Source organism: Pagrus pagrus (genome assembly GCF_965226575.1).
Source record: "Pagrus pagrus genome assembly, chromosome: 19".
Classification (NCBI taxonomy): Eukaryota; Metazoa; Chordata; class Actinopteri; order Spariformes; family Sparidae; genus Pagrus; species Pagrus pagrus.
Window position 1 is genome coordinate 12,686,246 of NC_140203.1, and position 27,390 is coordinate 12,713,635.

A 27,390-nucleotide genomic window follows, 5' to 3' on the forward strand; every position below is an offset into this window, starting at 1 on the left:
TGTTGGTTGCTTAGATTTCAGCCTTAATGTCTTTTTAAAGCCACCACATGTCCATTTACTGGACTTGAGTACACAGAATAATCAACAGAAAATAACACAGACTGCACAGAAGTATCATTTTTCCATCACCAAAAACAATAATCACATGACATTTCTACACACAGTTGCTTTAAAGGGACTGTTCACCCTAAAATCAAATATAGATATTTATCCTCTTGCCTTGTTGTAGTGTGAGTTGCTGAGTCCTCGTGTCGTCAGCAAGTAAACAAAAGTACATTTCACTTGTGACAAATGTTAAGCTTGATTCAAATCTTCCATTTCCTGCCTGTGTTGTATTTTTCTTAGGGACATTTCTTTGTATGCTATTATGCACATGGAGACAAACAAAGCAATAACCTGACAGTACCACTTCTTTGAGAATCTCTGTGTAGCTGTGTTTGAACAGCACCTCGCAACGGTTAAGGAGAAGGAGAGATACATGGGAAAAGGAGGAAGAGAGAGCAAGGACGGGGAACAATACATGTCCTCCAACTACAACTTTTGATTAAGTTCACATGAACTATGAAGACTGTGTGCAGATCCACTCTGTTCAGCATCTCCTACATGTGTCAAATACACATACGGCATGCACACAATAATGTCTGCGAATGCTGGGATAATGTTATGCTGCTATGTTCCAGGTTGCAAGCCGTATAAACAAAGGAAACTTCACCACTTACTTATTGATCAGCAATGGAAAAGATGATGGATAGTGAAATCTGGAGGGACATCGGGCAATCCTTCAAGGTAAAACAACGTGTTTGATAGTCCATTAGCTAACATTAGCGTTCAACCACTTCCTAGCTAATGTTACTGTTCGACTACATCCAGTGTGTTTCACTTCCAGGCCTACAGTAAATAAATGCGTTCAAGATTTGTGTTATCATTTCATTGCTTCCTGATTGAGACGACTCCAACAACAGCTAACGTTAGCATTCAGCCCCTAACTTGTTAATGTTACCGTTTGATACTACATGTTACACAATACCATAAGGTCTAAATTGACTCTAAAATAACATGTTTGTAAGCAAACAGTAATGTTAGCTAGGAAGTGGTTGAATGCTAACTGTAGCTAAGTTATCAAATACATTGTTTCACCTGGAAATATAGCCTGATGTCCCTCTAACATTTCGCTTTCCATCATCTTTTCAGTTGCTGATTGATCGGGACGTTTGTAGGTACGTTCATAGGACTTGCAATCTGGACCACAGCAGTACCACAGTTGAGCACCCTGAGTGTGATGTCAGAGAAAAATGGCCACCGTGTGACTATGGTGAGTGTAAAGGGATCTCAGTGAATATAAAGCCTATGATGAGTCCTTTCCTGCTCTGGTACATGCTTTCCACCTCCAGGGGATACTAGACAGCTGATGAGAATGGGATTCTTGTGGCTGCTGCGCCATTCAGCAGATGTATATGTAGCTGAACAAATATGTACGATTCTGGTGTGACAGGTGGTAAAATTTGTTACTGAATGCTGAACTAATTGAATTCAAGCCCCGAAGTTACCACAGGATCTATGTAAACAAACATATATTAGTCTGAATCTTTTCCCGTGGGCTCACGCAAATACCTACAAGTTACAAGCGGATTCAGTGAAAACGACTAAACCTGCAGGCAACTCGCCGCTGACACACAGGAAGATGTGTTTGTATCAGGTGAATACAGACTCTTTGTGTCACAGCAGCTCCCGCTCTTGTTCCAACAATGAATCCATTCCTCTATTGAGCCGGCGGAGATGATGCAGAAGGAAGTCCTTGAAGCAAAAGTAGTGGTTTGGTCTTGTGTAACGTGTCTGTGTGCGTAATCTGTTGCAATAGAGGAGCATGCGAGTGGGGTGGTATCAGGTGAAGTCGAGCAGATCAAGGGAGGAAAGAGGCTCGTAATGAATTAAATATTAATTTTGGCTCACAGATCTGTAGAGATGATATTTTCCAACATTAAGTGTAATAAAGTCAAAGCAATTTCCGAAGATTTACACCCCGAGGAAATGTCAATAATTCCGGTTTAATTTATTTTTAGTATAGAAAGGTCTCATCCATCATGAGTGGCATTTTCAGCTCCTGCGCTAAGGTGTCATTCACCGCTCTCTCACGCTGACTCCCAATCACCTGCGTGGGTTTGTGTTTAATTTTTACCTTCACTTTTTGTTTGTTTTGATGGAACCACACAAAGCTGTGAGGGAGCTGGTAATATACACGACTGTTCATAGGTTTGGATTCACCGAAATTCTGCAGTCTACACAGTGGTTAGACCAAATAGCCTACGTTTAAAGGTGCAATGTGTAAGAATTTTAGTTGAAAACAATCAAAAATGAACTAAAATTATCAACAGAATGTGAAGAAATAACAGTTTGGACGTTATGGCATCTGTGTTGTAAGTTTTAACACCAACACTGCCCCTGTGCTTCAAGCTCCCGGTCTGAGTTGCTAACTGCACTGCTAACTATGCTAACAGCAGCTACAAATAGCAGCAGTTAGGGGTTACTGCAGTGATATGCTGCCCCCTTCTGGTTTTGAGTATGAATTTTGGTGAGTGGCCAGTTCTTAAAATTGCACCTTTGGATTGTGACCTGTCTGTCTAAGTATGTTCAGCTGATATTCCAGTAGTGCTAACCCAAGGCTAACCTTCTAATATTTCTATTTTATTTTTAATAAATAAATGTATAAATAATAAATTTAATTATTAATATCAACTTATCTATATTGTGAAGTTATAAGAATAGCTTTGCAACATGCCTGTAAATTCTAGCTGTTATAGGCAAGCTTCCAATTTCTTTCCCCAATGGCCGGGGAACCATTCAACCATTGCACAGAGTTTTGTTCCTAATGCAAAAACCCCTAATTCAAAATCACATCTATTTGTTAAGACTTTTTACAACCTTATCCATTCAAATATAAAAAATTGTCCTCTTAGCCATCTGACTGTGTTGAATCAAACTTTTGTTGCCGGTGATTCCAAACTTCTGAATGGAAGAAACGTATGAGGTTAATTTGTATGAATAGCTTATAACAGCCAACACCAAATGCCAAAAGGTGAATGTTTTCATATGCTTAATGAAAAATCCACATTTTAATCCTTGAAGTTAAAAAGTAATCTTGGAGTTCTCGTCCCGTCTGTGAACGGCTCCAAATCAGAGCAGAGCTCTGAGTGTTTGTTCCTCCAGAAGGTCTGGCTTTGCACCCCACCCTTAGCACCCTTATGCCACCGTACCCGCTCCAACGCAACGTTCTGCAAACATCTTTTGTTTTGTTTTGTTAAAGAGTACCCTAGCAGCAGTGTGTAGGATTAAGTGGCATGTAGTTGTCGTGAGGTTTCAGAATGCAACCGGCTGAAGACCCCTTGTCTCACTCTCCCCTATGGTGGCGGCTAAAAATGTGAAAAACCAGAGCCAGTGTTTGGTTTGTCCGTTCTTGGTTACTATAGAAACATGGAGATGCAACACAGTGAATTTCATGTTAGAGGACCCAGATATAGAGGGCTCATTCAAAGGTAATGGAAACACATCGATTCTTCGTTTCTGGAGATTATATACTAATATAAACCGTATTATGAATATTATATTCCATTTCTGCCAACAGATCCTCCTTAGTCCTACACACTGGACCCTTAATAGCAGGAGTGCTGACGAGAGGCTTGTGTGCTTTTTAAAAATGAATTCTTGTCCAATTCAAAATGGTCCATGTCGTCTGCTACCTGGCTCATAATAATGCTTTTATTTGTGATAGACATGCTCGTGATAGTGCAGTTTTGAATGTGTTTTTAAAGAGCCGTGTTGCAGATAAAAGCACGAGTGGAGAGACTTCTTGTCGAAAGCCTCGTCTCTTTAAGATAAAAAATACTTGTATTGCTTTATGTCTGCATCGGAGGGATTCATGAATGTTTCTTCTGTATCTCTGCTGGATATTCTGTTTTCTAAATTGATTTCAATGATAATAAAAAAAAAAATCCTCCATCAGAACATCAAGCAGTTAAAAAAAAAAAAAATACCAATTGTGATGGAGCCACTCTGGTGTCTGTCAGTGACCCCAAACCATTAAGACACTTAATGCTGGTATTTTCGTTTTGATGGAACTTGTCGAGTGTGGAGATGGAACAGTGGGAGAGCAGTGAACAGCAGCAATCATTTCTGGAACAAATGGATCCGTTTTCGCATGTCAGTAAATCTTTTTTAATGGGAAAACATGCTGTTACATGAATGTTGCTTTGATTTCGCGAAGGAGTGATCAAAGAAATCTTTTTTTTTATTAGAGGAAGATGTCTCAAATGTTAACTCTTCACTTTGGGGGAGCTTTTAAGTGATTCACTGGTGAAATGTATCTTGTTTATCTTTTGATGCTGAAACAAAGAATTCAAAGCTCTTTTTTAAATTGATTTTTTTAGGTTTTTCGTCATCGATTTCTGCTACTGCTGTGCTGATGGATGATATTATCAAGGAGGTACAGATATGCCTAATGAAAATGAGAAAATGAGAAATGGCTGAATGAGCCGAGGGGTTAAATGAAACAAACCTTAAAGGGGCACTATGTAGTTTTACAGAAGAAATTTAAACTAATATTTACAATATTAATGAGGTAGTAATACAAGCTTTTTTCCATAACTGAATAAACAAGCTGTTCTCAGAGGAAAACAAGGTCTCCAGAACACTGTTTGAAGCAAGAAAGGTGGCAGGGTCCGCCAAATATAAACAAAGTAAGACAGTATGAAATTGTGTTGTCCTTTAAGGTCAGTTTGTTTATTCAATTCATGCATTCATGAAATGAAGAGAGTTCGTTTAAAAAAAATCAATCAAATCAAAACTTCTTCCCCAAAACTACATAGTGCACCTTTAAAAATGCAAAGGCTTTAGCTTCAAATGCCAAAAACTGCCTTCTATTAGCAAAGTTCAGACAAACCGAGATGAAATAAATACCGCAGAGGCAGATGAGGATTTTTCTAAATGCTCTAAGATCAATGATATTGAGGGGTGCTCTTAAATCAATAAGAAAGACAGCTGATAGAGAGCACTGCTCAGTGGATGATAGCAGATCATTTTTTACTTGGATTATTGCTGTCTCAGGGAAAGTGGATTGGAAGATGTCCTGGACTGAGCAAGTAAGTGAGACATGGGCTTCTATTAGTCATGTGGAGCAGCAGATTTTGTGATCATTTCAGACCACTTCAGCAGATCTCAGCCTCACTTAGAAATGATGTAATACCTGCTCAAAACATCTCCTTTGTTTCAGTGTTATTTCTGTGCCTCTTCTAACGAAAAAAAGACTCGAGCAGGTGTTGCATAAAGATTCCTGGCCAGACAGTGATAGGTGGTGAAAAGGAGGTTTGATTTGTTTGATACAGTTTGCAGGACAAAGCTGCTGGTTTCACAACGGTGTGTGTCTCTCTGCCCGGTGCTGCATGCAGGGTTTATGCACCTTCCCCATCCTTCGCCCTTTATTATGCTGCACATGGGTGACATAGGACTGAACTAGTGCGGGCTGCTCTATGCTCCAGCTGCATCTGCTTGCGAGCCCACAGGGAATGGATGATGTGTGTGTGTGTGTGTGTGTGTGTGTGTGTGTGTGCATGCATGTATGTGTGTTCTCTGCCTGTGCGCCAAGGCTGCCAGAAAATATGGGTAGAGCACAGGGATTGCGGGGCTCTGCACTTACCTAAGCCATTCACAGGCTCAGCATCACACAGTTGATTCAGCACCTTGCTAATAGCGCACACATTAACTGCAGCACAGAACAGAGGAGGAGTGCAGTAATGAGAGAGAGAGAGAGAGAGAGCCTGGCGTTTATTGCCTCTCAGTGCCTGCCCGCGTGTGTGTGTGTGTGTTTGTGTGAGAGGACGTCTGTGTTGAGCAAATGTGTGCACGGTGCGTCTAGTGTGTGTTTGTGGGAGAAAGAGAAATAGAGTGAGAGAGGGAGAGAGGGAGGGAGAGAGGGAGAGAGCGGACGTGTGTTAGTGAGAGCTGGGAGGAAGGATGGCTGCTCACGTTTGAACTGCCTCAAATGCTCAAAGGAAGAGTCAAGGCAAAAAATTCAGCAGAGGCAGAGAGAGACAGGCGTCTCACTGGGGGACACATCTTGTTCATCATTTGTGGGGAAGCAGAAAAGATTTGGCAATGCCTGCTGAAGTGAAAGAGGTAAGTGTGTGGTGGAATGGCTCTATTTGCTCTGTACCCTCCCTCTTTTTTTGCAGTTTTTTTTTTTTCCTCCCTTCCTTCCTGCAGAGAACTGTAGCCCTCCACAGCTTTGCATTCTGCCTCTGTCATGATGAATGAAGGAGGCATCAGTCGCTTCACCTCCTTGCCTCCTCGCTGCTTGTTTCGGTGCAGTCTCCTTGTGTGCACGGGGACATGATGCTAACATCTTCATCAAGTGTGTGTGCGTGTGTGTGTGTGTGTGTGTGTGTGCACGCGCACTTGGCTGTGCGTGTGTGCAGATGCATAGGCAAGCTCATAAGGGGGATAATCGTTGATTGCATTATGAGGAGAGGTTGTCCCTCCAGGGGGAAAATGCTGCACACACTCTGGTAAGTGTATTGCCATGATGTATCAGAGAGACATTAAATCTGACCATGCAGCATTTAACTCTTTGAGGATCAGAGCACAACCAGATTCCCAGATACAAACTTTGGAAATGACAATCTGTCCCTCCTTCCTTCATTTTTCACAGAGCAGCTTGGTGGAGTTATGGCTAAACAAGATGTGTTGCATAAATAATGATGGTGTTTGTGCAGAGTCTGTCATTTCAGTGCCATTTTTTGATTCACAATCTGTAAAATTTACAGTGACCAACATGAGCAGCACTGATTCAACAGATAGTGGAGGGCAGATGAGTTGTGACAAAGTTGTGACTAATGTCTTCTGACATCAGTGGGCTGATGTCATGTTTTATTATCCAGTGGAGGCATTACTCTTTCAATCCAGCAGTTTGATAAAGACAAACTGCCAGCTGAGCCCGATCTGTTCTCAAGTTTGATCACTGAAAAATGACTTTTCCCGCGCTGATTTAATTGCGGCCGAGAGTGCCCATTTTTCAAAATTGTCTTTTTTCCCCCCTCAGCTGGATTTGTGACAAGTTTGAATCATGGCTTGTGGTTGTTGTGCCCTTGAGCTGGTCACCAAAATCTGAACTCACTCAGCATTAGATCAGACTCTGTGTCTCCCAAAATAATACCCTGGCTGCAGCTGGCCTCAATACTGAGAGTTGACGGGAACAAGATGCTAATCATGTCATTCTGTCTCCTGCATCGCTGCACCTAACATCTATATACCATACCTCGTTTTTATTTTTTCAGAGCTAAGTCGGATTCAGAACCGTCATCTCGACCTATTTGGCTCTGTGAGCACACTTAGTTAGTGATGGTGCAGTGAGTTATTTAAATGAGCTTTGACTCACAGAGGCCTGGCCTTCCCTAGAGCTTGAATCAGACGGGGACAGCACACAGGCCCCTGTCCAGCCTATTATCGTCCTCCAAATCCTTAATCAAGCTGTCTGTAGAGGACAGTAGTACCCCTTCTATCTTTTGGCCAGGCATTCTTTTAAAGCTGCCTAACAATGTCCAAACCAACGTCCCCCAGGGGTGTTCGTGTCCCCGCTGCCAATTTCTCCTGTGTGCCCCTTTCATCTCCTCGTCCCTTTTGACACATTTTGCACATGCATATGAGGGGGCTCTTGTGTTTGGTGAGGTGTTTGAAAAGCGAATCAAGCCTCTCTCTCCCTCCACATTCAGTCAGCTGCTCACTGCAGCCTGATTTAATGCAGTGGAGTTGAGTTCTCAGCACTTGTTCGGTTTAATGCCGCAGCCTCAGAAAAGAAGAGAGTTTGGGGAGATTTCACAGCTTATTTGGTGTTTATATATCTCGGCACGTCCTTCAGCGCTTTGTGTCCGTGCTATCAGGTGAGATTATATGCATTTGCGTCACATTTCTTGAGATGAAAATGGATTCAGAAAGTGAATAAGAAATAGTGGAAAAGGAGCCATAAATGATGCAGGGATTGATTTTTACCAACACAACCTTTTAATTATACTCTTTAATGTTTTGATGGGTTGTTTTGTGCGATTGCTTGTCCTAGATTTTGAGAGAACTGCTGCAATCAGAGGGCCTTTGAGACTGAAAGAGGTGTATCAGATAACCAGATATTGATTGAGATCGTTGGAGCGGCGAAGCAAATATTTTGTAGACACACCGAATGTGAAGTTTGCGAGAAAATGGGCATAAAATGTGTTTACAGTCAAATACTGCCTCCAGTCCTTTCTCAGACCAAGATGCTGAATAATTAATCCACTGTGGTTAATGAAACCCATTTTGTTGAAAAGAACAGAGAGTTTAAGTTGTGCTTGAAATAAACAAACGTAAATTGCAGAACTATTCAGAGGTTGTAGGGGAGGAACAGCTGGGTTACCGATTCAGGACTCAAATAACTTAAAGGGGCTCTGTGTTGTGCTGGAAACCTGTTGTTTGTTTATGTTAGTGGACTCACATTTCTAAACCAACGCTAGCCACTGTTGCATTCTGTTAGCAGAACAGACACTGAGGCACTGAGACGAGCATAAAGTCACATCCTTTGGACTGTCTGGACAAGTCATCTACAGGCCTGTATAGGCAACCGAGAGAGACTGGGAAGGTCTCATTTGCTCACATATGACCAGTAAAAAGTTCACCAACAGTCCCATTGCAATGTTGTAAAGGAGCCCTTCTTATATACACTATACAGAATGTCAACATCTGTACAGAGGCATAACAAGGTCTGTTCTTGGTAACATTGAAAAAAGCAGATATAACGAATACTTTCAAAGGTAATTTTGGCCGATACACAGATAATGAAACAGATATTCATAAAGAATCTTTATAATCAGCAAAAGAAGTACAGTCGTTTCAGTCTTCATCTTGTTTTTTTTTTGTTTTTTTTCCTCTTTGCTTTAAAGCTACTTTAAAACAAATATTGTAGGAAGGCTACAAATATGAGCAGCACCAGATGAAACACACATTTATACTGTTATTGTTTACATTTGGAGGAGCTGCCACCTTTCTATCTTTAACAGTTTTCTGGGGACCGTATTCTCCTTTAAGGATGGCTTGTTTATTCAGTTATGGAAATACGTATTCATGAGTTTATATTATTATCTTATTAATACTATAAATATAAAAATGTGGAGTTTGAACTTCTTTAAAAAACTACATAGTGCACCTTTAAAGTAAATGTGTACCATCTTGCATCATTACAAGGACAAATAAAAAAAGGAAACAGCCATTGTTTCATCTCATGTATGATGTTCCCACCTGTGGACTTGACCTACTAAATTGTAACCGAGACGCCTGGTGTGGATGCAAGTATTCCTCTGACAAACACTGCTTCACCTCCTCCTGACTTAGTACCAAACACTCCACCGCTTGTGTTTACCTTTTGTCACTTCTTCCTCTTCTTTATCTCCTGATCCGTAAAAGAGCGAGCCTCCCCGCAGTATGCTGCCTGTCAGTTTTTCTACATATCAAACCAAAGTAAATCAGCTCACGGAAATCATTAAAGAAGTTGGACTAAGAGTGCCCTGAAAGTTGGTCGATAACTTTATCCGTTTAAAATTGGCCTGTAGTGAATTTAAAAGGGAATTGAGCCTGAATTGCCAATTACAGCTAGAATAAATGAAACACCACTCCAGTGAGTGAGTAATTAATGAGCCAATCATGCATGCATATATCAAATGATTCTGATATATCAGGAATAAGTTCTGCTGGTTTTACCAATAACACACTTTAAAGTAATTATAAGCTCACTGATATATTATGAATCCGGCAATCCTGGTAGCTAATTAAATAAGTGGTCTCACATCCATTTATTATATATATCTCTGTATTTTTGCCATCTGCAACTGATCACTGGCAGAGCTGCGTTGAGCCAGCATGAGTAGATAGCCCAATTAGATTACAGAGAAAAAAACCAAGACAGATATCAGTCTAATTTAAAAATAAGCGTGTCTACTTGCATTTTTCAGCATGAATTCAACCGTTCATGTTTCAAATTATGCAAATGATACAATAATGGAGTGGAAACGAGTTGAGCTCTCATCACCGACCGAAGTGTTGCTCCTTCTATCTTTCGATGACAGCCTTAATGACATGGTGCGCTATCATGGTGTTGTGTAATGTAAACATTATGTGCATAACACACACAAATGATGCCGGAGTGGTGCTTAGCAGTGACAGCGCCTTACTCATTTCTGTCTGTGGGGTTTAGGAGCAGAGTTCAGAGGGGCCTCCTCCTCCGCTATCTCTGTCCCAGGAGGCCAAAGAGGCGACTCTGGATAACCCATGCACCACCGATGAACTGGACACGCCAACCTCCATCGCCTCCGTGATGACCTCGACCAATGAGAGCTCCACGGAGACCGACACCCCGCAGCAGACAGACACAGAGGTTCATGACTTTATGTTTGGTCACATTTTGTCACCACCTATTGAACTCCCACAGTGTGTTATAACAGAGTTTTTGATTGATTTGCAAAAGAGCACAAAAAATTCTGAAGGCCCCTCAAGACAATTTTTGTGGCCATTTTTCTCAAAAAATTCTCAACGATCATAACTTTTTAAACTTTGGAAGATATAGCCAAATTTGGTATTCTGATTTTTGTATTGTAAAGAGAACTCAAAAATCATATTTGAGTAAAAGTAAAGACACCGTGTGAAAATGTAAAAGTGAAAGTCACTGTAAAATCTGACAGAGTGACTTTACTTAAACAAATTGGGGTAACTGATTACCTCAAAATTATCAAGTAAGGTAGCTCGTACAACTTCAATTTGATAGTCTACTTTACTTGGTAAGTCAAGTAGGCTGTTAAATTCAAGTTGTAAGAGCTAAAACGTTTGAACAGCCTAAAATTATTAGTCAACTTGGTAATTTTGAGGTAATAGTTCTGGTTATTGGAATCAGTGTTTTTGTTTTGATCTCATTGCTGATAAAATTAAGTAATTCAAGCATGCAATCAGTAATTAACAACTAAAATGATCAGATAAATGTAGTGGAGTAAAAAGTAATGCATCTAAAATGTTGTGGAGTTGAAGTATAAAGTAGAGGAAATATTTAAGTAAAGTACAAGTACCTCAAAATTGTACTTAAGTACAATACTTGAGTAAATGCAATAGGCCCTGAGACAGTGTATGAAACTATGTGAAAATAAAGGCAGGGTGTTGCGGTAAGCAGTGTTATTTACTAACAAATTGAAGGCCGACATTTCATTCAGTGCCTAAATGTTACTACATGTTGATTCATGATGACATCAGATATCATACAGAGGAAAATTACAAGAATTACACGTATAGTAAATATGTTTTATTGACTAACTGAAGGATTTAGAAATGTAAACAAATCCTCAAGCAAAGACTGTAACTGCATAGTGCAGCTCTAGTGCTCCTCTTGAAAACCCCTCTTTTCTAAATCCATTATGACTTTTAAGTAATATAAAAATATGTGCCTCTAACAAGCTCTTACACCTCTTAGATATAAGGTACTTGGGTACCTGAAATTTCTGTGTGAATCATCCATTAAAGACACTGTGAAGTTCTCTTCTACAGAGACGACTACAACACTGAGTTTCAGTTACGCTGACTGGCAGAGGAGGAAATTACCCTCTGGGGCAGTGATACCATGAAATTTAATGCAATTAGGTTCTGTTTCATCGAGTCACTACATATTTACATGTTTTTGTGATTAAAATAGCGGGTTTTGCTGAGCCTCTGCTAGGAAGGAGGGGTTAAAATCAACACCAATTTACTAAATTAAATTTCCCACATTTTACTTAATTTGCTTCTAAACAGTGGCTGGACCTCGAGTTGTTTCATCAGACTCCAATCTAAACTCATTTTCAACAAGGGGAATTCATTATTCTTTGGCAGGAAAGAAGAATTCATTATTTACTGGTGGCTCGGAAAGCCAGGGAAGTGCTGAAACGATGATGATTGATCATCTCTATGAGAAATGAGCCGGGGTGGACTGTACAGTTTAGATGAGCAATAAACACGCACTGTAGCTTACAGAAACATGTTCGGTCTATTCCAAGTAAATTAAGACCAAATAGTTCCTGCTCTGACTCTTAATTCACCACTTTGGTGGCATTTAATTGGATAGAGGGAAGCTGGGACCTTTCAGACAAATGGTATTTTTAAGACCAACAGAGATTCAGATTAGACTTTTGTAGAGATAATAGCTGTGGTGCATCCTTGTAGGAGTCCAAAGCTGTGGAACAAGAGAGCGAACAGGCCCCGAGTGACATCCAAGAATCCTCGGAGACACAGCAGGAGAACGTCCAGGCATCAGACACAACTGATCTCGCGTTGACCCCTGAGGATCAAGATAACACTCCCACTGAGCAACCTATTCTTGAAGCGAACACCGAACCCTCTGAGTCCGTCACACCGACAGCAACAACCACAGCACCACCCCAACCTGAAGTGCTCCCGCAGCCTGGCGAGCCTCAACCAGTGAACCCAGACAGGCAGAGCAGAGTGTACACCCTCCCCGACAGCTACAGAGGCATCGGGGGTGACATATGTGCAGGGTATGGAAGTCTGTCCCGCGCCACCCTCCACAGCTACTGGCCCGCCAAGAATTTCCAGCCGGGGGCTCACTACACCTTACCATTCCTCAGAGACAGCTACGCTCCCGCTGGACTCAGCAGTCAGACAGAGGAGGATGGATTGAGCGAGCGGGGAGAAAACCCTTTGGACATGAAGTCTGACCACCCAGCTGCCAGTTACCCGACCCTGGGGGGAATCCACCAGTTCAGGCCAATTACCACCATGGAGCTCCTCAGGGAGCCCTCCAGAACCAGGTAAGAGGACGGTACATTAGATCAAACTTTATTGATCCCACAGGGGAGACTTGTGGAACTGTTGTTTCCATGGTGCTTAAATGCAGGGTCAAATACAGAACAGTCCCCACACGTACTCAGACACTTGGGAAAGTGAATCAGGTGAAGATTTCTGCATTAAAATGTCTTAAAATGACGAGAACTTTGTTTTATTTTGGTTGACATGCGTACTTACATTATATCAAATGTTTCCAACAGTGTTCAAAACCAGAGAAATCCTCAAGTTTACTCGAAGCAACAGTGTGTTTCATTTGGCCGCCTGTTGCTGTAACTTTCGGGAGAGAGTGAGGAAGGAAGTCAGTGAACGGGACTCGACATATCGTGAACATTTGTGCCTGAGTCATGAGTTTGACTAACCCTAACCCGCATAATTTTTTTGGTTTGTTTTTTTTTGGTTAAGGTCAACTCTCACCTAACTCAGCACTCACCAAAGTCTCTGGTTATCGCCCTTATTTCCCCCCCTCTCCTCTCTGTGACTTCACGTTCATGTAGTAGAAGTACATTTCCCCTCCAGCCCCAGTCAGCGGTCGACATTACAGTACATAAACACCCGACATTAGAGGTCAGCTGCATGGATTGCTGCTGCGGTCAGGCTGATAAACAAGAATGAAGATAAATCCCCTTTTTAATCTAAGAAAATAATCTCTAAACTCTTCTCCAGTCAGTAAATGGCTCCGTATCAGAGCATAATCAGATGGCTCCGGGTGTTTATTCCTCCAAAAGGTCTGACTCTGCATCCAAATGTATGGGTTACTTTGTCACTGAAGTACACTAAAAAAAATATTATTTTTAAAATGTATCTTCATGCAACATTAATGCTTGTACTAATCTTGTGGCAGGTTTGGGATGGAGGCGTTTTTTTTATTTTTTAAGGTTTTTATCCAATTAAACTTTTTTGGCAGGAAATCAGACGAGGAAGGTAAAGGATACTCAGTCTGTGTCACTAAAATATCAATATGCTCCGTGATAATGAGCTTACCTTTAACAAAGGCTGCTAGACAGTCACTAGAAATCAATTCACCTTTGACATTTATAGCAAGAATGAACAACAATTTGGTGTACATGATGAGCAGAAACACATTGTGCCCCTAGTGGTCAAAAACACTACAGGGCACCTTTAAAGCTTTGAAAGCTGCATAATGTAATGCAAAAACATCCAAACATCAATGATTCTTTCTAAGTAATTTAGCAGATAGTCCAACTGAATTGCCTTTTTATCTGAGCTTCAGAGGTCTGGCATCAGTCTAATCACAATTAAACAAGAAAAGTGTAGATAAAGCCAGAGAATGTGCGTGTACTGCCACAGGAACAAACACATCCAAACATTCAAATCAACACTTTGGCTAATTTTATCCCAGGAGGACCTGCTGTGATAATAATATGTATTACACTCTGTAGCTGCACACCTAGAAGTCACCTCATCCTGTTCCTGTAAGTCAGCCTGGACAAAAGAAAGACAGATGGACAGCAGTTAAGCAGCAGCTGGTATCAATCAGGAATGGCAGCCTGCCGCAAAAAGTCGATAAATAAGGAGGTTTCACCTGTTATTGCCTGCCAGAAGCTTTTCCTCGGCCCATATAGGTGACAGAGCTGTTTACAAAAAGATAAAAGCAACTCACTTATGCTGTTAAACTCACCGGAGCCCAGTTTATTAGATTCACAAATGACACTCAACGTGTTGAATACAAAAGGAATAGTTCGGCTTATTCGCTCTCTCGCTGATAGTTGGATGAGAAAATCAATACCGCACTCACATCTGTCTGTTAAATATAAGATACAGCCATGAGGCAGTTAGCATAGCTTAGCATGAAGCCTGGACATATAGGGAAACAGCTAGCCTGCCTCAGTCTTTTTTTTGTTAGTGTGAGATTTAGAGGTGCTGGTAGGTATATTCTGGGATTTAAGTGGAGCCAGGCTCACATTTTCCTCTTGTTTACAGTCTTTATGTAAACTAGCTAATCAGCTAATGGCTGTAGCTTCATAGTTTGCAGATAGTATCGTTTCTATGGAGGACTGAACCTGCCCAAATCAGAAATAAATATATCAATAGCCCCAGTTACAAAGTATAATTTAAAATATATTGTTTAAGTACAATTTAAAATAAATACATTTATGAAATGTGACTTAAATACAGATTTCTGCTATAGTTTGCATTTATATTTATTTCCATTTGTACTAATTCAACTACTCCCATTAAAATTTTCCATTTGATTTATTAGTTCATTCTATTTTAAATGTGTTTTATTTTTTCCCCCTATTTATTTTTAAATACATTTAGAAATAAACAAATTATTACATAACATAAAAAATAAGAATAATATAATATAATATAATACAAAGGTAAATAAATACTAGGCAAATTAAAGCAGAAATATCTATTTATGTCACATTTAATAGATAAATGAATGCCAACATTTATTGTCAAATTTATTTTTAATCCATTTTGGCCATTTATAAATGTCTTTACTTATTTCAGATTTTGGCAAGTTCAGTCCTCTGTATTCAATCTTTTTTTTCTAACCCTCTAAAGCAAATGAGTTCGTTTCCCAAAAATCCTAAAATTTAAGATTGATGGATGTGTATGTTTCTTCCTGACCCCGGCATGCATGACTTTCTGTGTCTCTTTAGAGGCGGCTACGACGACGCCTTCATGGCCCAGCTCGAGGGGAACCTGAACCCTTTCTTCCAGGCCATGTGCCGAGCTCAGACCCTGCAGTTCCCCCACAAACGCAGCAGCATGGTCAGCCTGGACAGCGTCCGCAGAGACCCGCGCTGGAGAGACCCCAACCTGCACGAGGTGATCTCAATGCTCAGCCACCCAATGGACCCAGTCAAGTCCAATGCTGCCGCCTATTTGCAGCACCTGTGTTATGAGAACGACCGCATCAAGCAGGAGGTGCGCCAGCTGAACGGGGTGCCGATGCTGGTGGAATTACTGGACCACCCCAAACCTGAGGTCCACCGCAAGGCCTGTGGTGCTTTGCGCAACATATCCTACGGAAAAGACCACAATAACAAAATGGCCATCAAGAACTGTGATGGCATCCAAGCTTTAGTCAGGCTACTGAGGAAGTGTAGCAGCATGGAGGTCAAAGAGTTGGTCACAGGTACTCCTCAATTCCTGACTCTTCCTGGAGCCATTACCTGCAGTCCTTCATTTTATTTTGACAGCTTTTATATTATTTCCCCTGCAGGCACTCTGTGGAACCTCTCCTCACATGAGCCACTGAAGATGATGGTCATCAACAACGGGCTGCAAACACTGACTGATGAGATTATCATCCCACACTCGGGCTGGAGGAAAGACTCTGTCGACCCCTCCAAACTGCTGAGTGCTGAGTGGACCACAGTCTTCAAGAACACCAGTGGATGTCTGAGGTAACTCTGGCTGCTGTCATGGAACAAATGAACAAACAGCTACTAAAAGCTCACTTTGTGGTGGACTGAGTTTTCGCAACTTTTCTAACAAAGTTGTGTCCGCAGGAACGTGAGCTCAGATGGGGCGGAGGCTCGACAGAGGCTGAGGGAGTGTGAGGGGCTGGTGGACGCGCTCCTTCATGCCCTTCAATCAGCTGTTATCAACAAAGACACCGACAATAAGGTCACTGAAGTCATCGCATTCACTTGAATTTATGGACATGTTGAAATCCTATTCATAGTGGCTTTAAGTCAGCAAATATTACTTTTGTTTGCATAAGTAAACAAAGAATTTCATGAGGAAAAGTCACCAATACATTTTATTCTGAAAAAAGGAAGTTAGTGCAGACACTTGTATAACATCTCTGATTGAATCCTCATGTCATTCTCCTCCATTTAGCCAGTGGAGAACTGCGTCTGCATCCTGCGAAACCTGTCCTACCATGTTCACAAAGAAATACCAGGAGCGGAGCGATTTCAGGAACCCCATGCCAATCACCTGATGAGGTCAGTGGGGCACCAGAAGAAGAAGAACGAGCCCGACTGTTTTGGAGGGAAGAAACCCAAAGGTTGGTCGGCCATCTTACGTCATGACATCAGAGTAATAATAGCTGGTTGAGCTATTTCAGTTATACAGTATACTGTATAATATAGGTCAACTGATTGTTGGCCTAGCTGATTATCAAATATGATACTCAGCAATTTTCAGATTATAGGAATTGTTTATTAAAAAAATACGATCGCTGATAAGATAATTTTTTTTCAAAATATGCTACTTTGGCTCTGATTCAGCACGCAGTCTGCAAACTAACAAATAAATCTAGTGGAGTTAAAAGCACATTTTTTTTAACCTCCAAAATGTTGTGGAGTGAAGGAATGAAGTAGCAGAAAACCTCCAAAATGTTGTGGAGTGAAGGAATGAAGTAGCAGAAAATACCAAGAAAAACTAATAAGTTAAGAACAAGTACCTCAAAAATGTACTTAAGTACAGTACTTGATGTATTACAAAGTGAGAAGTTACAAAATGAAAAGAGCCGGAAAAAACCCCACATGGGAATGTATCTGAGATATATTTTTCAGTTTGATTTAGATTAAAAGAATGATTTATAACTTTTTTGATATTATATTAATACATTTATTTTACCCTTATTTTACTTATCACTTCAGTTAAACTTAATAATTGTCCACTGAGAAGACCCATCTGTCACTTCTGTGACTTCATAGATCGTCCTGATACTCTCTTCAAGAGGTGTTTTTACTTTTTAAAAATCCATTTTAACCCAAAGTTGTTATTGTTTGTTTGTTATTTATTTAAGGTAATGCAAAAATATATGCATCTTACAGGAAATTCTCAACACACTCACAAAAAAATGGAAATACTCAAGTAAAGTAGAAGTACCTCAATATTATATGAACTGCAGTACCTGAGTAGCTATGCATCCCCACACTGCTGTCTTCTCTGATAGTAAGGAGTCATTTTTTTAAAGATTGACGGTTTTTGAATGAAAACTATTTTATTAGTTGTTTTTCTTCATTGATCCTCATTTTTGTTGTTTAATAGGATACATTTTCTTGGTTTACATTTGCTTACAGTATATAATCCACAAGTCTCTCTTTAAATCTACCATTTTCTCTCAGTTGGACATTTTTTAATTTAATTCCAGCGTGTCTTGGCTTCGAGCGTGGGTTTCACATTTCTTGCCCCCTTTTCATTACAATGAGAACCTGAATATTTCATAACATGCAGGAGCTGATATATTTCACTGTGTGGGATGACTGCCAGGTTCCAAAATTGAAAGAGCTTGTTTGTACTTTGTTACATCGGTTTGGGGATTTTTACGCCATGAAACTGATGTAACAGGCATGACGGTTTTCAAACAGTGAAAAAACTTTTGGCTGATGTACAGTAATTAATAGACTGCGGCAGTTTGCGCTGCAGAAAACAACTTAATGGAGGAACTGTAGGGTTAGTTAATTGTGATTTCAGGTTTTTATAGCTTTTCACTGATGCTAACCTTTCAGCTAGTTGCACAAAATTGACATATGCCTCTCTGAGCCAAACATTATATAATATGAAGGAGCTGTGTGTCTTCTGATGCCCTGTCATTTTCCAGCATGATCTAATCCTTGACGTTGTCATTTCTTCTTTTCCCCTCGGCCGTATCCATCAGAGGAGTGGTTTAATCAAGGTCAGTCTGCTCGTTACAGCTAAATATTTTCCCGGCAGCAATACTGGGATTCGATACCACATTTAATTTGCTGACATTATCTGTTGGTGAACTGATATAATGAGAAGTGGTGTTTGTGTTTGTGTGCATGTACATGTCTGTGATGTACAGGTTGGAAAAATGGATTTTTGGACAGAAAATACGGTACATTGGATTTACCGAAACGTTCAGAACATATGAAAGGTATATATATTTGAAAAATGTGATATCAGCTTCACATAAAACACAAACACTGACTGCAGTATGTGACATCTGGAAACAATATACATTAGGCTCATTACTAATAGCTCAAAGATGCATTATGAAGAGCTTCTATTTTATATCATCATCACACAGCACCATAATCAAGCATCGGTGTCACTGTTCTTTGTTATTTGCTTTGTATGCATGACATTGGCATGGCCTGAGAGCTAATTAATTTAAATGCAAAGCCACACATCAGCACCTGCACCACTTGACGAGAAATTCATTACTAAAACAAAATGACCCGCCAGCTGAGAAACTGATTCTTATCAGGCAAAATCTAAAGGAGGAAAAATTTCCTGGAAAGTCCTCAAGATTCTTCATGATGAGATATCTTGATTTTATACCTTTTGAGTAGCATTATGGGTGTTTTTGCTCGTGGATTCTGTCTAAAGAAACGGTGGGGAATAAGATGTCACAATACTACTGTAGGGCTGAATACAGTATATGCTGCTGTTTGAGCAGAGATCAGAGCTAAGCTGATGCCTCCCACACACCAGCCAGTGAATGCAAATCAGAATGACAAGCATGTTATGGTCCCAGGTCAGCTTTATACTACTTGTCAGCCATCCAGCAGCCTCCACTGGCTCGGCACAGAAAAACCTCTGCAGGAGTCTGACAGCGCTGTAATTTTCCTGCGTAGACAGTTTAATTAAATTCATCTATATATTTTTTCCACTGACCCAGTGACCTAAACTAACATAGATAGAAAAAATATGTGGAACAGTGACAACATATTTGCATTTATACAAGCTGGTGACTTAAAGCTAATTACAAAGTCTTAAGACAGCGACGTTAATGCAGTTGTTTTCCCCGCTGCTCACCCTGTCTTTGTTTTCTTTCGTGTTCAAGGGTTGGAGCTGCTGTATCAGCCAGAGGTGGTGAGGCTCTACCTCTCTCTTCTCACCTGCAGTCACAACCACAACACGCTGGAGGCGGCAGCAGGAGCGCTGCAGAACCTCGCTGCAGGACACTGGGCTGTGAGTGGATGGAAGAGCTGCTTGTTGTTTCTCACATTCATGACTTTACACAGGGGCTGTGATTGCGGAGTGTTTTCCAAACCTAACGGGAATCACTGCCTCGTTTGTATCGGTTGTGTGCCTCTGCGCACCAGGTAATAAAAAGGTAGTAAGTGTAGATGCTCCACAAAAATCTTCAACAAGGCGGCACAGAAAATCTCTACAGTCACCACAGTTTTCCAAGATTAGTGTCAGCATATGTTCACATATGTTCACAATATATTGTGTGTACTAATTTGAGGTAATTTCTTCAAGGCAATCCTGAGATATCACATTCACACGACATAGGGACGGACAACTCGTAAACACGGTGCTTCAAGTCGGCGCAGAGGCATAAAAATGTTCTCTATAAGGCAGGAAATCAGAGCATAACACTTTAAATCGATGTAGTTCAAATGACACTTTGTTGGCCCATTCATAGAGTACTCATGTGTATTCATACTACACCTTCATGGCTGCTGTCGTAGTGTCCGAGTACCCCTATGGATCAGATCCAGGCTTTATCAGTAAATGACATCATCCCCGTCTCTCTCTGCTGTTCAGCTTTAGGACAGACTTAGAAAAGCTGAAAATGGCTGCATTTATCAGTGCAGTCGCCTGAATAAAAAAGGTTGGCAAATAACATTCCTGCAAACCAGAGAAATGTTCACATTTGTACATGTCATAGGCTATGTACCATATTGGTATTTCTTCAATACGTGTCATATCATATTCACATTGCATGTTTATGACCTGACCTGGTGGAGTTACAGGCAAGAAGGTTGCCAAGCGAGTGACCGCAGTTCAAGACTGTGTTCGAACATTTAAGTGTGAAACTGCTGGAAATTTTTTCCATAGTGTCCAGACTAATGTGGCAACAAAAACCAGATATTTTTGACAGGACATTGGGTCATTTCCTGCCATGTTTGTGCAAACAACGCTGGTATTTAAGCCAAAATAAGAACAGACTGTCACAACATACCAAACCTAAAGAACCGTAAAGTTGCAACATACGTGGATTTGCAGAAATGTACACTGCTAACAACAATTTTTTGTGATGGGTTAGTGTTTATATAGCACTTCTAATCTTTTATAACTTTTTTGCCTCCCATTCACCTATCCACACTAATACTCACACACCGATGGCAACAAGCTACCGTGCAAGGTGCTGGCCTGACCAAGAACACTTCGCACCATCAACCCTGTGATCAGTGGATAACCCGCTCTACCTCCTGAGCCACAGCCGTTACAAGTATATGTTCAATCTGAGGGTGGATCTGCCTTCTTATAATCAGTCTGCAGTCTTAAATGAGGGCCTCTACGTTCCTGAGGTGCTGCATCAGTGTTCCCGTGTGCTGAAGGAGGGAGGTTTGGGGTTGATCATCTTAATCCAACTCGACTTTCCTGATTAACTTTGTCAGCAGCCTGCATGATCAAAAATCACTTTTACTGCTATGTGTCCCAAGTGGATCCACAGGCCTGTCAAATAATGTGCTTTGCTAAGATATACTGTGCAATGAATGTCACTTTAATTTAAGATCAAGGCTGAGGCAGCGATCAGATTAAAGGACTTTTAAAATCCTTACGTTTTAGTTGCATCACACACAAGAGAGCGTTTGAGCAGGTATAACTTTCTTAATATATATCTGCATTAGCAATTTATTCTCATGGTGCACTTGTGGTGTTGTGAATAGTTTGGTGAAGGTGGAGATGTGAAGCAAAATCTCACGTATGCTTTCAAAAACATCACTCAGCTGTCCCCTGCTTGCTGTTGTAGTGGTCCAGCTACATCCGCGCCACGGTGAGGAAAGAAAAAGGGCTGCCCATCCTGGTGGAGCTGCTGCGCTCAGATGTGGACAAAGTGGTGCGAGCTGTCGCTATTGCTCTTCGCAACCTGGCAATGGACCGAAGGAATAAAGACCTAATAGGTACAGGCTTTTAACTCATCTCACATGGCTCTACACCTGCACACTCAAACTAATTTGCTTTATTGTTCCAGGGAGCTATGCTTTGAGGGACCTTGTTGGTAACCTGCCATGTGGGCAGCAGCACCCGGCGAAGAATCTTGAGGGAGATACGGTGGTGTCTATTCTGAACACCATCCATGAGATCATCACAGACAGCCCCGAGAACGCCCGAGCGCTCATACAGGGTCACGCTGTGCAGAAGCTGGTGGCCATCAACAAGTCAAGGTGCTTAAAAGCAAAAAAATTGATCAAATCATAATAGGACAGCCAGAGTCTCAAAAAAGTGTCCTTTTGTCAAAATAAGATGACAAAAAGATAAGAGGAAACTGCACTGCTTTTATCGGATTTCATGCTGCGACTGCTTGATATCTGTTTATACTGATACCGCCTCCATGCAATCGCACATGATATTATAAGCATCACATCCCAGGGCAATCAGAGATGGATTTTAATCATCGGGACAGTACTGTCTCAGAGCTATCCTCTGTTGTTTACCACAATGCCTGATGATTTGTTGTCAGCCAATCAGCCCGGGAGACCAAGGCGGCTTCCCATGTGCTCCAGACAATATGGGCCTACAAGGACCTGAGAAACACTCTGAGCAAGGCAGGCTGGACCAAAAGTCACTTTAAGGTGTGTTTTACTATTTACTGGCCAAGAAAATAGACTCACCATGCATGACAAAATGAAGAGTTTTAAGAGTAACAGATCTTTGTTGTATGTACATCGAGAAGTAACAGTTGTCAAAGGTAGATAAAGAAAAAAAAACTACATAGGTTCAACTGTGAAATCCGTGTTTTGTCAGATAACAAGAAAAGTAAGGACAGAGAATTTGGACTTGATTTGAATCCAGGAGATTGTGGCCACTGAGCTCCTTAAGGGGATCAATAAATTTAAGCTCATAGTCCCCAGTTGCATCCAAGCTTAAGGAAAAATAAAAGGTGTGTTACTGTCCAAGACTGAGAATAAATCAGTCCAATCAAAACAAATATAACACCCTTTTTATAAAATTAGAACAGCAGGACAGCATCAAAATTCTGGTTGTCATCCAGTAACATAATCCCTTTTGTCTTTCAAAGCCAACAACTACGGGAGTGACTAAAAAATCCAAGAGTGGGAAGCAAGGCGGCGATGACATCACCTTGCCTCTCATGGACAAAAACCAAGGTCAGCAAATCGTTGCACGCGTTCCGTCAGCAAAATGTTATTAAACCCTCATCTAAATGAGAAAAGTGTCCTCTAGCTCAGGGAACAAAAACTACAAAAATGCTCTTTAAATATGCCGTGGTTCTTGTCATGTCAGGGACAAAGAAAGGGGCATTTTCAGTCCCAGTCTACATTCTTCTGAATCATAGCCTTAAACCAATGATGTGCTGCCAAGGTTATCAGTGCACAGACTTGGCTTATTAGCCTGAACAGTCTCTCCCACAGGCAGGGCAGGCTCACGCATCACCAGTCACATTTCATTTAAACGTTATTCCAAAAGGGCACCGACTTTCCCACGTCATGAGCGACCCCTAGCTTCAGCACTAAGACAGGGATCTTCTCTAAAGGCTTCCTTATGAATTATGAACACAAGTAAAACTCCCTTTGAAATATGAATTCAGGGGAATTGGGTATAAACTACTTTCGATGAATTGCTCCACTGTTTTTGCCAATTTCTATATCGGGTTTTGCAGTCTAAATATATATATTTGCCCCTTTGGAAATGTTTTTTACTTTAAAGGGTTATAGGTGCTCATCCTATGTGTGCATGAGTTAGAGCTGCAGTGTACACTCTAAAAATACATTGGTTTACTGCAAATAAATTGACATTAAATGAAATATGTTCAGTGATTCAGTGAGGTGGTCTATTTAAGGGGAATCATTATATAGACCACCTCATTTGAACAGCACAGGAACTCCACCTGTAGCTATAGAGGGGCTGCATTCCTCTGGTAATCTAATAAAGGACACAGAGGACAAAGAAAAGACATTTAGGCTAAACATTGTTACACATTTATTGATTGAAAAGATACAGTTTATTTTTCTGCAATGAAAAAATCTCCTACGTAAAGTTAAAGAAGGCATAATCCTGTACTTACCTTATGCTTGTTATTACAGGGAACTTTTAGAAAGCTCGAGTTGATGGTTACATGGTTAACGAGTTGACTGGCTAACACCTTGCCTTACACTAAAATTTTTAATAAACATTAAAATGTACTGAAAGTGCCAAAAGTGAAAGTTCTCATAATGTAGAATATCCCATTTGCTAATATGTTTTATTATATTTTATTACTGCATCAATAATTATTAATTATTGATGTGATGATCAATCAGTCAATTTGATTATAATGTTTTAATGTTGCAGTCTGTAGGCCTAAAGCTGGAGCTAATTTAAGAGGCTACTGCTCGGTAGTGAATTTCCCCCCTCAGGTTGTATCTTATCTGAACATACATGTATGGGCCAAATAATATTATAGTTTATTCGTTGGTTTTATTTTGTGTCCTAATCTGATTTAAGTAACCAGTAACTAAGGGGCATTTTTGTAGTGGAGTTAGGAGTAAATATTAATATAATTATGTACTAGCAGAAAATGGAAATAGCCCACTCAAGTAAAGTACATGTACCTTAAAATAGAAGTACAGTACTTGAGTAAATGTACCTAGTTATTTTTAGCCTCTTTATTTAACTGACATTTTGCTAGCTGATGCTCTAACAATGACTTTTTTTTGTGGCTAAAGGACAGAACCATGGAGTTCATTATTGAACCGCTTAACAAGAAAAGTAGTTTCGTCCTAAAATGATTGAACTCATAATTTCCAGAGGCAGCCTTCTTAGAGGTGACTGGTTAACAAAGGTTTCCCCACAAACCGATTTACAACCGTTGCTTTGCTCTCTTCATGTATGCTACGTCTTTGTCATATTCTCTTCTGCTAATACCAATGTCATTCTCCCTTTGCAGACGTATATTCCACTTTAGAGCCAAATGATAGGGTTGGAGATGGAAAAGGGCCTGTTGTGGAACGAGACGCTCTCCAGGTAATCTGACATTTGAATGTACTGATTACATCTAAACAACTTCTTGACAGAATTTGTTTTGCATACGGCCTTATTTACCTAAAAATGAATTCATTACCAATCACATGGATGAGGCGGGAAGGTAAGGTTTGTTTGTCAGGACTGCTTTTTTTGTGACTTGTAACTGTCGTGTGTTTTTCATGCAAATGAACCAACACCAGTGGTGTGCATATTTCTTGACCTAGGCGATAAGTGAGAGGAAACACTTCATCCGAGCTGGCAGGCCTGCAGTGGGCCTCATGGATAACAAACCTCCACCGCTGGACTCCTGGGTGTAAACATGACAACACGGCCAGTCGAGCCAGTTTAATCCTGTAGAGACACTTTCCATTGGTGAAATACGGATCCGTGCCATTTAATCATTCTTGTACAGACAGAGAAAACACGTTCAACTAAAAATAATTTCCTTTGTTTACAGGAAATGATGTGCCAAACATTTACATGTATTTATTATGGCGGTTATTTGGAAATAGATTTGATGGGTTTTGTCATTTAGGATGATATACTGTCTGTCTGACTCTCATGATGGATTATGTATGACATCTGAAATAGCCTAAATATGCAAGAATCGTGACTCCAAAGAATATATGACATATAGAGTTTGAATTTTACTGCTACACAAGTATGAGATCATTTATAATACTTCTAGTTTGTCGAGCTATCGAGGCCTAAAGTGACATGTGGATCTGTTGTTGTCCATCCCCATGGTTTCTCGGCTGAAGAGGATTCTGATATAAAATCATTTTAAAGATATTTTTGGTCAGTGTTTGAGATAATTAGGATTAGGGCTATCGTCGGCCTCGTCATCAGAACATCTGAATTATTTAGAATTCCGTTTAATGTTGACGAACCTGCCATCAGACTAGACTGTGCGGTCTTTAGCAAACCCTCTCTATTCCATTTGTTTTCACGATAGGCAAAATGGGATTGTAAATGTGTAACAAAGGACTGTTAATATTCTAAATGAAGGTATTTATATTGTAATATTTATTGTAATACCCATGTTATTAATTAAAGGTTATTGATGTGTATTAGCTAATACCAGTAAGTGATCCTACATTCAATAAAACTCTGCTTTGCAGTGGTCCTTTTTGCAATGCGATGTTGAATGAAAAATGAAAATAAATGATGTGCATTATTTCTCATTTTTATTTGTATTCTGTTTTTGTGTTACAGACTGATTTTTATTCCTCCTTCCATTTTTTATCAGCAGGTACCTGCTACATTAAACAACAACAACAACCTCACTTTTATTTGTTCTGAACTGGCTTAAATTAAAGGAACAGTCCATCCAAAAATGAAAATTCTGTCATTCACTCTACTTTGTAATCTACAAAACATTTTTGGAGATTCATAGTAAAACAGCATTGCACTCTTATAGACAGTGACTTGAGGATATTCATCTTTTTTCTCAATTTCTCTATGTCACGGTCAAACTAAAACTATTAAGCATTCGTGTTGTAGTCTGATGTAAAGGTGTTTGCAGACAGGGCTAATTTGTGTTGACTAGTCACCATACACAGGCTAAAAAATGATAAACCTCTAATTTATAAGGACCTGAACTCTAAAGTGGCTTAATCACAGCTACAAACACAGCTAGACAGGTGGGTCATGTTAGGCTGAATGCCAGTTCGCAGCATTTGTCAGCTTGAGAAGAGGTCTGGCACTCAGTACAATGATATGCAAGCTTTCAAACCACAAGCCTAACAGAGGCCACGTCTGTGCCAAGTTGCAGGTGCATTGGCCAAAAACCACTGAGAAATGTCATCAGTTATTCAGGGGGAACAGTCTGGAAAACATGCTCAACTTCCAGCAGTCACAAGTTGAGATTAACAAACAGTTAACAATATGTTGGACATCCGGGACAGATTGAACAGATAAGTAGTTATTCGGCATGCAAAACAATGCAATATGACATCATACAGCAGTAGTCCTAAAATATTACTTTGTCTATCCCCAGTATATGCCCATTTTTTTTTTTTTTTTACAAAAATTATATTATATTATTATAAACGCACATAAAACTGTAGAAAAAAACCCTTAAACGTAATTAAATGTACCTTTTATTTAATGACTGAATTTCTCATTAATCACAGAGTTGGTAAAAAGTGATTAAAACAATATTTTTGGTCTACACATACATAATTAATGTATGTTATACCTGTAATATAATTCATCTAGTGACTCAGCAATGGATTATCATGAATTAAAGGGGCACTATGTAGTTTTAGAGAAGAAATTCAAACAATATTTACAATATTAATAAAGAAATAATATATACTGAGAAAAGTCCCCAGAACACTGTTTGAAGCTAGAAAGGTGGCAGGGTCCGCCAAATATAAACAAAGTAAAAGAGTCTGAAGTTGTGTTGTCCTTTAAGGTCAGTAAAAAAAAGAAAGCATTTTTTATTTAGTTTGTTTAGGCATAAAAAAGTCAGCCAATGAAGATCTTTCTCATCTGATTAAAATGTATTCCCCAAAACTACATAGTGCACCTTTAACTTCCACATAATAGAGATAAATACAAAAGACTAAAGGCATCAAATGGAGTCATTTCTTTCTCTGAACATCTTACGTTGTATATATT

The 27,390-nt window shown here is 40.1% G+C and overlaps 1 protein-coding gene across 2 annotated transcripts; it reads left to right on the forward strand.

The window, feature by feature from the left end:
• The first annotated feature begins 5,794 nt into the window (after positions 1 to 5,794).
• Positions 5,795 to 25,949, forward strand: arvcfa (ARVCF delta catenin family member a). Of its 2 annotated transcripts, XM_084383680.1 has the most exons (16): positions 5,795 to 6,165; positions 10,262 to 10,441; positions 12,247 to 12,851; positions 15,519 to 15,997; positions 16,085 to 16,268; positions 16,374 to 16,491; positions 16,708 to 16,876; positions 18,479 to 18,496; positions 18,647 to 18,718; positions 19,631 to 19,758; positions 21,554 to 21,704; positions 21,776 to 21,968; positions 22,265 to 22,376; positions 22,823 to 22,910; positions 24,689 to 24,765; positions 24,990 to 25,949. In XM_084383680.1, the coding sequence occupies exons 1-16, from the start codon at positions 6,145 to 6,147 to the stop codon at positions 25,080 to 25,082; spliced, it is 2,688 nt and encodes an 895-aa protein (XP_084239806.1). In that variant the 5' UTR covers positions 5,795 to 6,144; the 3' UTR covers positions 25,083 to 25,949. The 2 variants fall into 2 exon arrangements, with proteins under 2 accessions (XP_084239806.1, XP_084239807.1); XM_084383681.1 differs by lacking the exon at positions 18,647 to 18,718.
• Positions 25,950 to 27,390: the final 1,441 nt, after the last annotated feature.